We start from the raw sequence: 16,716 nt of genomic DNA, 5'->3' as shown, positions 1-16,716 counted from the left end.
GATAAAAGAGACATTCCAGGGGGAGCCAAGATGGCCGAATAGGAACAGCTCCGGTCTACAGCTCTCAGCGTGAGCGATGCAGAAGACGGGTGATTTCTGCATTTCCATCTGAGGTACCGGGTTCATCTCACTAGGGAGTGCCAGACAGTGGGCGCAGGACCGTGGGAGCAGCGCACTGTGCACGAGCCAAAGCAGGGCAAGGCATTGCCTCACTCGGGAAGCGCAAGGGGTCAGGGAGTTCCCTTTCCTAGTCAAAGAAAGGGGTGACAGACAGCACCTGGAAAATCGGATCACTCCCACCCCAATACTGCGCTTTTCCGATGGGCTCAAAAAACGGCGCACCAGGAAATTATATCCCGCACCTGGCTCGGAGGGTCCTATGCCCACGGAGTCTCGCTGATTGCTAGCAAAGCAGTCTGAGATCAAACTGCAAGGCAGCAGCCAGGCTGGGGGAGGGGCGCCCGCCATTGCCCAGGCTTGCTTAGGTAAACAAAGAAGCTGGGAAGCTCGAACTGGGTGGAGCCCACCACAGCTCCAGGAGACCTGCCTGCCTCTGTAGGCTCCACCTCTGGGGACAGGGCACGGACAAACAAAAAGACAGCAGTAACCTCTGCAGACTTAAATGTCCCTGTCTGACAGCTTTGAAGAGAGCAGTGGTTTTCCCAGCACGCAGCTGGAGATCTGAGAATGGGCAGACTGCCTCCTCAAGTGGGTCCCTGACCCCTGACCCCTGAGCAGCCTAACTGGGAGGCACCCCCCAGTAGGGGCAGACTGACACCTCACACGGCCGGGTACTCTGAGACAAAACTTCCAGAGGAATGATCAGACAGCAGCATTTGCGGTTCACGAAAATCCACTGTTCTGCAGCCACCGCTGCTGGTACCCAGGCAAACAGGGTCTGGAGTGGACCTCTAGCAAACTCCAACAGACCTGCAACTGAAGGTCCTCTCTGTTAGAAGGAAAAACTAACAAACAGAAAGGACATCCACACCAAAAACCCATCTGTACATCACCATCATCAAAGACCAAAAGTAGATAAAACCACAAAGATGGGGAAAAAACAGAGCACAAAAACTGGAAACTCTAAAAAGCAGAGTGCCTCTCCTCCTTCAAAGGAACGCAGCTCCTCACCAGCAATGGAACAAAGCTGGAAGGAGAATGACTTTGACGAGTTGAGAGAAGAAGGCTTCAGACGATCAAACTACTCCGAGCTACAGGAGGAAATTCAAACCAAAGGCAAAGAAGTTGAAAATTTTGAAAAAAATTTAGACGAATGTATAACTAGAATAACCAATACAGAGAAGTGCTTAAAGGAGCTGATGGAGCTGAAAGCCAAGGCTTGAGAACTACGTGAAGAATGCAGAAGCCTCAGGAGCCGATGCAATCAACTGGAAGAAAGGGTATCAGTGATGGAAGATGAAATGAATGAAATGAAGCGAGAAGGGAAGTTTAGAGAAAAAAGAATAAAAAGAAACAAATAAAGCCTCCAAGAAATATGGGACAATGTGAAAAGACCAAATCTACATCTGATTGGTGTACCTCAAAGTGACGAGGAGAATGGAACCAAGTTGGAAAACACTCTGCAGGATGTTATCCAGGAGAACTTCCCCAATCTAGCAAGGCAGGCCAACATTCGGATTCAGGAAATACAGAGAATGCCACAAAGATACTCCTCGAGAAGAGCAACTCCAAGACACATAATTGTCAGATTCACCAAAGTTGAAATGAAGGAAAAAATGTTAAGGGCAGCCAGAGAGAAAGGTCGGGTTACCCACAAAGGGAAGCCGATCAGACTAACAGTTGATCTCTTGGCAGAAACTCTACAAGCCAGAAGAGAGTGGGGGCCAATATTCAACATTCTTAAAGAAAAGAATTTTCAACCCAGAACTTCAAATCCAGCCAAACTAAGCTTCATAAGTGAAGGAGAAATAAAATCCTTTACAGACAAGCAAATGCTGAGAGATTTTGTCACCACCAGACCTGCCCTAAAAGAGCTCCTGAAGGAAGCACTAAACATGGAAAGGCACGACCGGTACCAGCCACTGCAAAATCATGCCAAATTGTAAAGACCATCAAGGCTAGGAAGAAACTGCATCAACTAACGAGCAAAATAACCTGCTAACATCATAATGACAGGATCAAATTCACACATAACAATATTAACTTTAAATGCAAATGGACTAAATGCTCCAATTAAAAGACACAGACTGGCAAATTGGATAAAGAGTCAAGACCCATCAGTGTGCTGTATTCAGGAAACCCATCTCACATGCAGAGACACACATAGGCTCAAAATGAAAGGATGGAGGAAGATCTACCAAGCAAATGGAAAACAAAAAAAGGCAGGGGTTGCAATCCTAGTCTCTGATAAAAACAGACTTTAAACCAACAAAGATCAAAAGAGACAATGGTAAATATCCCTTTACCATTACATAATGGTAAAGGGATCAATTCAACAAGAAGAGCTAACTATCCTAAATATAAATGCACCCAATACAGGAGCACCTAGATTCATAAAGCAAGTCCTGAGTGACCTACAAAGAGACTTAGACTCCCACACAATAATAATGGGAGACTTTAACACCCTACTGTCAACATTAGACAGATCAACGAGACAGAAAGTTAACAAGGATACCCAGGAATTGAACTCAGCTCTGCACCAAGCCTACCTAATAGACATCTACAGAACTCTCCACCCCAAATCAACAGGATATACATTTTTCTCAGCACCACACCACACCTATTCCAAAATTGACCACATAGTTGGAAGTAAAGCTCTCCTCAGCAAATGTAAAAGATCAGAAATTATAACAAACTGTCTCTCAGACTACAGTGCAATCAAACTAGAACTCAGGATTAAGAAACTCACTCAAAACTGCTCAACTACATGGAAACTGAACAACCTGCTCCTGAATGACTGCTGGGTGCATAACGAAATGAAGGCAGAAATAAAGATGTTCTTTGAAACCAACGAGAACAAAGACACAACATACCAGAATCTCTGGGATGCATTCAAAGCAGTGTGTAGAGGGAAATTTATAGCACTAAATGCCCACAAGAGAAAGCAGGAAAGATCCAAAATTGACACCCTAACATCACAATTAAAAGAACTAGAAAAGCAAGAGCAAACACATTCAAAAGCTAGCAGAAGGCAAGAAATAACTAAAATCAGAGCAGAACTGAAGGAAATAGAGACACAAAAAACCCTTCAAAAAATTAATGAATCCAGGAGCTGGTTTTTTGAAAGGGTCAACAAAATTGGTAGACCGCTGGCAAGACTAGTAAAGAAAAAAAGAGAGAAGAATCAAATAGACGCAATAAAAAATGATAAAGGGGATATCACCACCGATCCCACAGAAACACAAACTACCATCAGAGTATACTACAAACACCTCTATGCAAATAAACTAGAAAATCTAGAAGAAATGGATAAATTCCTCGACACATACACTCTCCCAAGACTAAACCAGGAAGAAGTTGAATCTCTGAATAGATCAATAACAGGCTCTGAAATTGTGGCAATAGTCAATAGCTTACCAACCAAAAAGAGTCCAGGACCAGATGGATTCACAGCTGAATTCTACCAGAGGTACAAGGAGGAACTGGTACCATTCCTTCTCAACCCATTCCAATGAATAGAAAAAGAGGGAATCCTCCCTAACTCATTTTATGAGGCCAGCATCATCCTGATACCAAAGCCTGGCAGAGACACAACAAAAAAAGAGAATTTTAGGCCAATATCCCTGATGAACATTGATGCAAAAATCCTCAATAAAATACTGGCAAACCGAATCCAGCAGCACATCAAAAAGCTTATCCACCATGATCAAGTGGGCTTCATCCCTTGGATGCAAGGCTGGTTCAATATATGCAAATCAATAAATGTAATCCAGCATATAAACAGAACCAAAGACAAAAACCACATGATTATCTCAATAGATGCAGAAAAGGCCTTTGACAAAATTCAACAACCCTTTGTGCTAAAAACTCTCAATAAATTAGGTATTGATGGGACGTATCTCAAAATAATAAGAGCTATCTATGACAAACCCACAGCCAATATCATACTGAATGGGCAAAAATTCGAAGCATTCCCTTTGAAAACTGGCACAAGACAGGGATGCCCTCTCTTACCACTCCTATTCAACATAGTGTTGGAAGTTCTGGCCAGGGCAATTAGGCAGGAGAAGGAAATCAAGGGTACTCAATTAGGAAAAGAGGAAGTCAAATTGTCCCTGTTTGCAGACGACATGATTGTATATCTAGAAAACCCCATTGTCTCAGCCCAAAATCTCCTTAAGCTGATAAGCAACTTCAGCAAAGTCTCAGGATACAAAATCAATGTGCAAAAATCACAAGCATTCTTATACACCAATAACAGACAAACAGAGAGCCAAACCATGAGTGAACTCCCATTCACAATTGCTTCAAAGAGAATAAAATACTTAGGAATCCAACTTATAAGGGACGTGAAGGACCTCTTCAAGGAGAACTACAAACCACTGCTCAATGAAATAAAAGAGGATACAAACAAATGGAAGAACATTCCATGCTCATGGGTAGGAAGAATCAATATCATGCAAATGGCCATACTGCCCAAGGTAATTTATAGATTCAATGCCATCCCCATCAAGCTACCAATGACTTTCTTCACAGAATTGGAAAAAACTACTTTAATGTTAATATGGAACCAAAAAAAGAGCCCGCATCGCCAAGTCAATCCTAAGCCAAAAGAACAAAGCTGGAGGCATCACACTACCTGACTTCAAACTATACTACAAGGCTACAGTAACCAAAACAGCATGGTACTGGTACCAAAACAGAGATATAGATCAATGGAACAGAACAGAGCCCTCAGAAATAACGCCGCATATCTACAACTATCTGATCTTTGACAAACCTGACAAAAAGAAGCAATGGGGAAAGGATTCCCTATTTAATAAATGGTGCTGGGAAAACTGGCTAGCCATATGTAGAAAGCTGAAACTGGATCCCTTCCTTACACCTTATACAAAAATCAATTCAAGATGGATTAAAGACTTAAACATTAGACCTAAAACCATAAAAGCCCTAGAAGAAAACCTAGGCATTACCATTCAGGACATAGGCATGGGCAAGGACTTCATGTCTAAAACACCAAAAGCAATGGCAACAAAAGCCAAAATTGACAAATGGGATCTCATTAAACTAAAGAGCTTCTGCACAGCAAAAGAAACTACCATCAGAGTGAACAGGCAACCTACAAAATGGGAGGAAATTTTCGCAACCTACTCATCTGACAAAGGGCTAATATCCAGAATCTACAATGAACTCAAACAAATTTACAAGAAAAAAACAAACAACCCCATCGAAAAGTGGGCAAAGGACATGAACAGACACTTCTCGAAAGAAGACATTTATGCAGCCAAAAAACACATGAAAAAATGCTCACCATCACTGGCCATCAGAGAAATGCAAATCAAACCACAATGAGATACCATCTCACACCAGTTAGAATGGCAATCATTAAAATGTCAGGAAACAACAGGTGCTGGAGAGGATGTGGAGAAATAGGAACACTTTTACACTGTTGGTGGGATTGTAAACTAGTTCAACCCTTGTGGAAGTCAGTGTGGCGATTCCTCAGGGATCTAGAACTAGAAACAGCATTTGACCCAGCCATCCCATTACTGGGTATATACCCAAAGGACTATAAATCATGCTGCTATAAAGACACATGCACACGTATGTTTATTGCAGCATTATTCACAATAGCAAAGACTTGGAACCAACCCAAATGTCCAACAATGATAGACTGGATTAAGAAAAAGTGGCACATATACACCATGGAATACTATGCAGCCATAAAAAATGATGAGTTCATGTCCTTTGTAGGGACATGGATGAAAATGGAAATCATCATTCTCAGTAAACTATCACAAGAACAAAAAACCAAACACCGCCTATTCTCACTCATAGGTGGGAATTGAACAATGAGAACACATGGACACAGGAAGGGGAACATCACACTCTGGGGACAGTTGTGGGGTGGGGGCAGGGGGGAGGGATAGCTTTAGGAGATATACCTAATGCTAAATGACGAGTTAATGGGTGCAGCACACCAGCATGGCACATGTATACATATGTAACAAACCTGCACATTGTGCACATGTACCCTAAAACTTAAAGTATAAAAATTATAAAATAAAATTAAAAAAAATACTTAAAATGTAACTTATTATTATAAAACTTGTTAAAGGAGCTTCTCAAAATTCCACTTAATGTGAATTTTGTCAATAAGTGTCGACTGAGATAAAAAAAAAAGAGACATTCCTTCCTTTCATATTGCCTATATGGTTTTAATGGGGCATAAAAAAAGGTTATGCATGTTAGTCATAATTATTGAGAATTGGACTACTATATATAAAATACAGTGTGTACACTTTGCTTCAGAAACAGCAACTCTCTTGTCACTTGAGCCATGGTAGAATCTGATTTTCCCATTGCTGGATTACCAGGGAGTGCTCCTAAGGTGGAGGCAGGTTGGTTGTATTTGCTCAGTTACATTACTTATCATTGCTTCCCTAGTTGCAAAGTTACTATTGTTACTAATATTAATCATTCCTTACACCTAATAATGGGCTTATATTTTTCAAAGTGAATTTCAACATAGGAACTAAGAATTGATTTGTATTATAGAATAAAAAAATACCATTAGAAAAGATCATGCATGCTGAAATAGGTTGCAAAGGAAGCTGTGAAACCTTTGATGGTTTTAAGGAGAAGGAATTCCTGGCTGTTTTGGATGATCATTTTACATGATACCCCAGGGATGGTGGAAAACAGGAAAGCAGAGTAATCAGCCAGATCACTACTTTCTATTTCTGTAAATGTAGATGACTAGAGGAATATAAAGTGTAGAACTCACTTATGCATTACAGTCAACTTAGTTTGAGCACAATGGCTTATTGGTCTTCCAATAGTCATTGTTGCCTCGGACTGGACAAAAGAGCAGCCTTTCCCATACTTTTTCTGTAAGTCCTTCATTCCAGCCTGTAGCCTAGCACAGGCTCACACTTCCCTGCCGCTGTAGGAAGTGCCCTAAGTGGTGCTGCATGGAGTCTATTATTATGAAAACTGAGCTCAATCTGGAATAGACTGTACTGTTCTTCTGTAAACCTCACAGGTACTTTCTCTTAGACCTCTGCATAAGGATATGCAAGTGACTAGACTTAATCCCAAAGCGTAAATTTATCTTGTTTCCTATGAAAGATAAATCATGGGTGAAAAATAATTTTAAATGGTGAGAATTTGGAATAATTTCAAAAATTAAAAGAGATGATTTATACATGAGCATTTGGTGTGTATTTTGCCACATATTTTATGTATTTTACTAGCAATTCCCTCTCCTCAAAACCACATAAACATCTAATTACTACTTTTTAAAATAACGTATTTGTGCATGCTGTTTTATTCTAAATATAAATCAGTAGTCTCTAGGTATAGAAAGAGTGATAATAATTGTAGCCATATAAATATTTATGTTATTATACTATGTAATACATTGAGGTATCTCTGAAAGAATAATACATCATAAGGCAGTTGTAAATGTTCTTATATCTTTATCATGTAATCATTAAAAAATGTAATGAAGTTTTTTCTATTAATTCTTGTATGTAATCATTACATGAAAATGAAATAAATCAGACTGTAACCCCATATGTGTATTTAGTGTATATGTGTGTGTATGTGTATATATACATGTGTGTCTATATATATGTATATATATATATTTGTGTGTGTGTGTATGTGTATACACACACACACTTTTGTATATGTATGGTGCTACTCTCTGTGGGTTTAGAGAGCATAGAAAGGAGACTGATAGGCTTCTTAATAGGGTTGTAGCGTTGGCCTTTTCAACCACTTTCTGGAACCTTCATGGGTTTAGAAAGCAGAAATTCAACTGGTGTATTCAGATCTACTCGCAGTTTATTGGATAACTTAATACACTGATAATATTTTAATAACAAAAATTGTCCCAAGAAAGTAAAGATAAAATTACTTTTTATCTTAAAATAATAAAGCATTAATAAAAATATATTTGGCTTATTCATTTAATGACTGTTCCAAATCTAAATATTTTTTATCACAGGCCCACAGATGTGACCCTTACTCTGAAAGATCCTCATTATCCTGACCATGATCTTGGAATCATTTTGCTCTCAGTCATCCTTACCCCTAAAGAAGGAGAGTCCAGGGATGTGGTAAGTTCCCCCACAGCCTAGTAGGAGCTCTTTCTTGCTCTCTCTTGTTCGAAAGTTGTGAGCCTTTCTTTGGACCCAGAGATAGTAATAAAGAGAAGCTGCCTGTGAAAATATGCCCTGTTCTTTGTTTTTGTGAGTATCCTAGGTATTGCTCATTCATGCTTATTGTATCTTTTCAACTCTAATTTCCTATTCCACCCTCCAGATCAGAACCTCTTGTTGTAAATAAGAAACAGATTTGAATTTTTATTTTATTTCTCAATTTCAGACATGCTATATTATAGGCAAATATTAGTATTCATTTGGGGAATACATTTATTAGTGAATTGAATACTTGGAATTCCACATTAAGGTATCCAGACCCTGCTGTTTTGACTGTATTGTCAGGTGTACCATAACAGAGAAAATGAGGTGAAATTATAACAGAGTTTCTGCTTTCTGGTATTTGTTTAGTGAATGATAAGTGAATACTTTTCATCTTCTTGATGGGCTTCCATATTCATATTACCCATTTTTCAGCACTAGCTATCTGTACGTCCTTGCACACCATGCTGCTATGAGAAACTGACAAGGGACACAGAGGAGCTAATTAATCCCCCACAGTTTAAGTGACATTAAAACTATCAGGCTTGACTCACATCAGTATGCTTGCTAGTGTACTTTCTGTCACAACTTGCCAGAGATTATTTATTGGACTCAATGTGCTTCCATGTGCCTGGGAACTACTCTAACTAGCTCTGATTATAACACATTTTAGTAGTAGACATAATTTTTTTAGGCAAGCCCAAATACTCTATTTCATCAATGTATGTATTGCTGTCCTAAAATAATGCATGATTAACGTTGGTTATAGATTGTCTGCTGGAAAGGTATTGTTGGCGTTTTCCCCTAGACTGTAGGTAAAAATAGTGAATTACAACTTCAAATTTGGAAATACTTTAAACTCATTGAAAAATTCACCCTTTCAAGAAGTATTTCTCTCCATCCTTTTTAGAAATTTAATGATGAACACATACGTTTACATATAATATTTGCTAAATTGGGTTAAGTATCCATACTTCATTCACTGAGGAAGAAATTTTTCTTTTTAAAGAAGAATTACAAGATAATAATACCTAGTGTGAGAACTTAGCTTGGCAAAATTATGTATGTATGTGTGCACATGCACCCTTGTGCAGAGGGGTGAGTGAGAAACAATTTTTACAAAAAAGTATTTAGAAATGAAAGCCTGTCATCTTAGAAGTCACTACTTCGGAAGACATTATTTCACTCAGCACAAGCCAAGAAGTATAACCTAGCTGGCTAATCCATACATAGGAATCAATTACAAATGTTCATTTTGTGTTTTATTTAAACGATTCTAGTATTCACCAAGAACCTACTTTAAGCCAGTTCCTGTGCCAGACACTTAGGATACAATAGAACTTAGACCCAGTGGAGAACCCAGGAATCGATTAGTCACTGATGGAAACAACTGTTTTAAATGTTGTGAAAAAGAGGTACGTATTGCTAAAAGAGCAAATATAGGAAAATTTTTACTAGCCAGGGGTTAAGGATTCTCTAAGGAAGCCAAATAAGACCTGAGATATGAAGTGTAAAATAGGCCTTAATAAAGCAAAAACAAGAAAGAGAGGAGGTATTTAAAGCAGAGGAGACAATACACACAAAGGCCATGTGACAAGAGGAACCATGTTGCATTTCAAGAATTGAAAAACTACTGTAGTTTAGAGAAGGTGGAAGCAAAGACAGCGTGGGTGATCAGAGTGCATAACAACGCTGGGGTGGAAGGACAATGTCCAGACTGTGTAGAACTCATTGACCATGTTAAGGTTTGGGTCTTTCCCAAAAAAACTGTGGAGAGCCATTGAAAGATCTGTAAATCGAAAGCAGTAGAATCATATTTGCCTTTTGAAAATATCTCTGTGGCTTCATTGTAGAAAACATATTGAAGGGGTAAGAATGGATACCTGGAGACCAATTAGGAGGCCATGGCAAAAATCCAGGTGAAAGATGATGGAGGTTTGGATTAGAACTGTCAGAGGTAGAGATGGAGGGAAATTGGTAGGTTTACCTATAGGAGGTAAAAATCAACAAGCCTTGGCGATAGAATATTCTTATGCTGGGGTTCTTTGTTATTTTAATGAAGGACAGCACTTCAAAAATCAAGATACATAAGTGCCTGAGATCCTGTGTATTCCCAGACCATCTAAACTTGCAATATTCCTGGAGATTGGGATGATATAGCAGTGATTGTGGTGATTTGGGTGATTTGATAATGTATAGTCAGCTGAATTTTTACATTAAAGGGATGTTTATTAAATACTCTAAAATCAAACTGAGGGTTTGAGGGAGCAAGTTAATATCAGGAGACCTTATGATGAAGCTGCTAAGTTGTTCTAAATTACACAGAAATATATGTCAGCACAGGCAAAATAGTTTCCAACATTATTTTTTCTTCAACAATCCTTGCAAAAATCCTTCAATCTCCATGGTTGCTCAAACTTATTTTTAAAATGTAAAAATTATCTAAAAATATTACAGTGCCTGGGAGCCGATCATTAGTAAGTTATCAAACACAAATAAAGAAGAAAGTAGGTGGGTTACATGAAAGCAGTTATACATCAAAAATATGGTTTTCTTCATCTTCTTTTCCTCCTTTTCTTTTCTCTTCATCGTATCTCTTCAGCCACATTCACCCTTAACACAAAAAGTTCCTCCTGAAATCCTCATGCTATTTTCTTGGCTCAAATCTGTTTGACTACCCCAGATTTTTTGGAAGAAATCCTTCCAAAGGTATTTTTCATCTCAAAAAGTTTTTTTGCATTCATTGCCTTACTTCATGCCCTCTTCTTTCAAAGCTCCAGAGAGCACTGCATTCACTCTGCTGCATTAAGAGGGAAATAGCGTCTTCTCTCCTCCTATCCTGTTATTGACTCTCTTATGGCTTCTTTCCTCATCAGAGAAGCAAGTGGCTCAACCAGGGCTTAGAAAAGGCACAGTGATCAAGTCTGTTCAGAGCCAGCCTCTGGCTGGTGAGCATCCTTGTACTTCCTGTCCTGACCTCGCTCACCCCTGAGGAGGCAGAGAGAAGGGTAACCTCTGTGGCTATCTTGGCTCATCCTCGTGGGTACAATCAATAGTTGAGGCATGGGCTTGGTTGTAGAGAAGCAAGTGGGGCCAGAGGAGAGGGGAGAAAGGAGGGAGGGGAGAAAGATTCCCCCATTGGAAACTCTACTGGGATTCAGTATCCTAGCTATTCTGATGTCCTAGATTTGAATCTGGGTTTCTAAACATATGCTCTACATTATGAAAATGCCCAAAAACACATATAAATTGGCTTTTCTTCTGTGTTTGTCCTACATTGCAGTTCTATAACTATTTTATTAAGCTCTCTAGAACTGGTTCTTACATTTACCAACACTGGTTATTAGGTTTTGAAACTCTAAATAAGAACCATTTGTAGGCATCTGTATAAAACAAAATACTTATTGATCATCTACTAAGCATTACACCAGGCTTTATAACTTCCTCATTCTTCTTCTTCTAAGTGTTCAGTGACTTGTGACCATTTCTCTAATTAAATTGAAACTCCTGGTGAGAAACTTTAAGGCTCTCCAACAAGCAATGTATGTTCCCTCACTGTAACTTCTGTCCCAGCCATACAAACTCCTTCTCAGTTCACCTTCTCTCAAGTCCAGGCTTTCTTCAGTGTTACTTGTGTACCTAAAATATGCCTATAGTTCACCTCACCTCCACCCTACATCCTATCACTGATACAAGGGGAAATATATATATATATATATATATATATATATATATATATAAAAAATACATAAAGTCTTCCTTATGATGACTTCAAAAGACCAAGGGAGGGTGTATGGTTTTTTTCTTACCTCAATATTCAAATCCCTGAGGTTGTCACAAACAATATCAAATCATGATTAAATAATGATTTAATTTTCTTTTGTAAGTTCTTAAAATTAGTATATTAATGATAATCTGCTTGAAATCAAGCCTTATTGCTCTTCCCATGGAATTCTAATGATGACAATAAATTATCAACCCATCACTGTATTTTCTTCATTCTGTAACATGTCAAGTGTCAGCTTAATAAATTCTCTGGGCTACATTTGAAGTTTCTTGGTTAAAAATCAGAGATCCAATGTATATTCAAGTTAAATTTTTAGATATCTAAAAAACATAACATACTGCAGCTGTAAAAATGGCATGCTGAACTTTCACAAATTATTCAGAAACAAATTTTATTTAGAGAAATTTAAGCTAAAAATGCAGCAAACCAGAAATCAGTTACTGAATGCTTCACAATCCCCAGAAAATGAGAATTATGTAAGAAAGGAATAAAGGCAAATTTTACATTGACCCTCACAGAGCAAAATTACAGGAGTTCTGTTCTCTTTGATTACTAACTCAGAAATAATTTATTTCAAGCTTTTAGCATTGAAGATGTTAGTTCAAAAACCACATGTTTATTCTTATGCCTGTGTTGATAAAACTTTGCTAAATATTTTATATGTATTAAAAATGGAGAATGAAAGAGATGTGTTTCAAGAGCCTCTTACAGATAAATCCTAACAATCAAATAGGAAATAGAACATTAATGTGAATAAAATGCTATGCCAAGGTAGGAAGAAATGAATAACTGGAAGTAGAGAGTCCTTAGCATTACAAAGTGGTAAGATTTCTAAAACAGTCATCTTGTGAGTTTTTTATGCACTGTTAATAGTAACAATACGTTCCATGAATTATGCAGTTGGGATGATTTCTCCTTGTGTGGATTGCCAGTTCTAGAAATCAGTAAAAGTGAAGAACGAGTTGAAAAACCTATCAGCCTACTGAATCTACTAAAGCCTCTAAAATATTCAATGTCTAATTGCAGCAATTTGTATTTCATAGGTGCCATATCAAAATCTTCTCCATTGAGGTCATGATTGAGTCTTTAAAAAAAAAATTTCCAGATGTGAAGAGAGAGAGAGAGAGATATATACATTTTAAGTTTCCAGCATTGTGTGTACAAGAAACCAAAACCTCCATGGGGGGCATGCTGATGAGTTGCATGGCACAGTTGTCATTTCTGTTTTGATTGCATGTCCTATTTTTGAACCTGTAAAAGTGTGTAGTGCATATATGTGTGTCCTATATATGGCAATTTGTCTGATAGTGTGTTTGAGTTCTTTCTGGCTCTTTTTCTAGCAGAGTTCAATCCACAGCTTTCTTCATTGGAGAATTTGTGAAATAAAAGTGAGTTAATTTGTGTTACACACTCTCTTAAATAACACACTCTCTTAAAAGACCTACAAATTGCTTGCCTAAGGCTAAAAAATAGAAAATTCAAAGAAACATATGAATGATCTTAGTTGGCCTTTGATGAGTAAAAAAAAAAAAAAAGTCTTTATCTTGGATTAGTTTTGATATTCTTCAGAATTATTACACAGCCAACATTTGAAGAAATATCTACCTACAAAAAGTTGATATATGTACGCTTTATAAGATGTATGTTACTACTGCATCTAATTATTCTGTGATTTCTTTATATGTACAGTAGTTATATAATTGCCTAAAGAGTCACATCAACAAAAGATAAAAATTAAAAAATGGATTGAGATTGTGGAGTCTTTTAAAAACAATTACTTCTGCAGCTCTATCACAAGCCATATTTTTATGCTACTTCATTCCTTTTACTGGCTTCAAGGAAGTTGAGCTGCTAGTGAAGAATTTGAATTGTACTATAATAATATCAGGTAATAATCCTTTCAAAAATTAATTCATATGTTTCTCAGCTGAAGTTAAGATCATAGAGCAAAAAAACAAATCTTATTTTTCTATAATTTGCTTCATCTTCTATCTTTAATAATCCCCAATCTTTCTTCTGTAACATGTCTCACAGATAGCGAAGAAAACACTATTAATAGTATATCTATTATATTAATTTTCTTTTTAACTTTTCTACTGTTTTCAGTTTTATTGAATTGACCTTAACTCAACTACCTAAAAGAAAAAGGGAGTTGGAAGTGAGATACTTAAACCCATTGCTTTGCTAGTAGATTTGGCTCAAGAGGCAGAAATATTATAAAATCTAGGGTCATTTTGAGAGTCACTGGATGTAGTAATAGAACTTTAGATACTGAATTAGGAAAATAATGAATGGGTTCTCATAACTGCTAAATCTTTCCTATTTATACTTAGGGTAATCACTGACTTTTTATTGTATCAGTTTCTCAATCTGAAAAATAAAACCATGCAGCCTGCTTATAAAGCTGATTTTGAGAGACAGGACAAACACTGGTCCTATATTTTGTTTACTGTAGAAGGTTAATTTTATGTGGTCCTTGTGAGTCAGGGGATGTGACTTTGTGGAATCGTTGTGATATTGACTAGTGTTGCCATGAGATTTCACACTTTCTAGTGTTCTAAGGCCCTTTTACATAGCATAACATTTCTTATATAATGGAATTTTATATTATAAAATTCTTAGATGCTAGATAATGATGATAAATGACCATGAATTGTAGATTGTACTTTTTATGTATCTTAATTGTTCTTGATTGATTTGGCTCAAAATATTGTCTCTAGGATATACCATTCTTTGTCCATTGAAACTCTGCTTGGTGAGAAAGATGAGCATTTATTATCCAACTCTTATGGGGCAGTTTTTGTAAATATAACATACCACTTTAGTATTTGGTTTCCAGTTGCCTTTTGGTGATGATGGAGGAAGTGGTGGTGGTGGTGATGATGATGATGATACCGATGATAGTAAATCATTTAACATCAAAAGTAAAGATTTAGTACATGTCCCCCTAGATGGCCACCTCTATAACCCAGTACTGGGATTTGTTGCTTCAAAATGAACTGGACATTTAGTACTTTGAAAACATAAAGTATTTCTATAATAGTATTTGATAACAGTGCTTTGCAGTTTCCTGACTTTAAAAAAAAAAAGTAGGGGTGATGAGGAATCATAGTAACCTTAGGAAATCTATTATTGTTTTATGTTTTGGTCAACATTTAACAAAGACTGTATGTAGAGAAAATATACCCTATATGACCACTCCCTATAGAAAAGAGGAACATATAATTATCTTTGAAAATGTTATGCTAGTCTTAGTTTTTACCCTAGAATATCTAAATTTATTCTTGTGGTTTAGGTTAAAGGTTGCCCTCATCTTATATTAAAAATCTTTTCATTTTTGTGTTATTCTAATCCATGAGTAGTTTCTGACATGGTTCTTTTTGTGGTGAATCCTCCTGAAAGAGATACAGTTCTTAAAGTGCATTTCCCTGATACACAAATATGGCACAAGCACTTTAAGTTATATTTCTTGCCGTGAATATTTCCTATTTTCCACTTCATCTGCCTTAAAGATAATAGTTAAAGATAATAGTAAAGCAAAGAGAGGGGAAAGAGGTTGATCAGGAAGGTTAATACTTCAGTGTTCATTGAGAAATTTTTTGAAGTGAAGAGAGGAAACAAAAAAATTCGTTGGGCTTTTATGATTTAGTTTATTCAAGAGATCAGTGATCTTGGGGATGCATTACAAAGCTCTAGAACCTTAATTAAAACTTTTGGTCATACATATTTCTTAGTATGACACAAACTAACTAGTTTAAAGGATATGCTTTCACTAAACATTTAGCAGGAAAATGCACTAGTAGCCATCACAGTATGCAGCATTTGTTTTTAATTGAAAGCATTTGTAGACCCTGATGTAGTTAAAGATTAACTGGAAGCAGAGACAATTCTACGATGCCATCAAAGCAAAAGATTTTGAATGTGTTTGAAGAGAAAAATTATTATATACCTGTTCAAGTCATGTACACCCTCAACCTCCACCACCAAAAGAAGCCATTGGAAATTATGAGACTCAATGTGTTTTTTTCAGTCAATAAGGCATCCCAATACTGTTCCTTTTTTTTTTCCACAAAGGAATAAATCAAATGAACTCTCACCAGAAAGACTGCTGGAATGTTAAAGTTGTTTCTCTAGTTGTGTGTGCGTGGCAAACAAGTTTTGTGTTGTATAATTGCTGCAGGAACTGTTCGCTGTTTCAAGGGCTAATAAATGTTTCCGCTAAAAAACAACTGGCTGCCCTATTCTGTTCTTGAGTGAAAAGATAATGAAAATGCTTTATTTTATTTACAGACAATGCTAATGAGGAAGAGTTGGAAAAGATCAAGTAAGGTAATTCTTAGCTTGTGATCTTTCAGCATTTCTTGTTGAGAAGAACTATCATCTGCTTTCCCAGATCTCTCTCATCTCTTCAAAGTATGCTACCAGATTTCATACTATTCAATTGTTACTTTTCCCCATAAATTTAAGCCAACCATGTGATGTTTTTTAAATAGAAATCACACTGATCAATAGCTTCAAATCATCCTTTCACTATTCTCTGGTCACTTCTCAACATCATTCTCAGCATCTGGTCTCAACTATATATGCAACAGGGTCTAG

At 37.1% G+C, this 16,716-nt stretch overlaps 1 protein-coding gene across 15 annotated transcripts in view; it reads left to right on the top strand.

Annotated features, from left to right (window-relative positions):
- The window catches only part of MCTP1 (multiple C2 and transmembrane domain containing 1), a 609,877-nt gene that overhangs the window by 360,385 nt on the left and 232,776 nt on the right, over window positions 1-16,716 (top strand). For 12 of the 15 annotated variants that reach the window (XM_054489418.2, XM_054489417.2, XM_054489416.2 and 9 more), the window contains exons 5-6: window positions 8,135-8,246; window positions 16,408-16,446. In XM_054489418.2, the coding sequence (XP_054345393.1) occupies window positions 8,135-8,246; window positions 16,408-16,446 (151 nt within the window). The remainder of the gene's footprint in view (window positions 1-8,134; window positions 8,247-16,407; window positions 16,447-16,716) is intronic. The other 3 variants (XM_054489419.2, XM_054489428.2, XM_054489425.2) reach the window with 1 other exon arrangement.

The sequence above is a fragment of the Pongo pygmaeus genome, chromosome 4 (assembly GCF_028885625.2).
Source record: "Pongo pygmaeus isolate AG05252 chromosome 4, NHGRI_mPonPyg2-v2.0_pri, whole genome shotgun sequence".
NCBI classification, from domain to species: Eukaryota; Metazoa; Chordata; class Mammalia; order Primates; family Hominidae; genus Pongo; species Pongo pygmaeus.
Note: the sequence above shows the minus strand (reverse complement) of the source record. Positions and strands in the feature narration are given on the sequence as shown.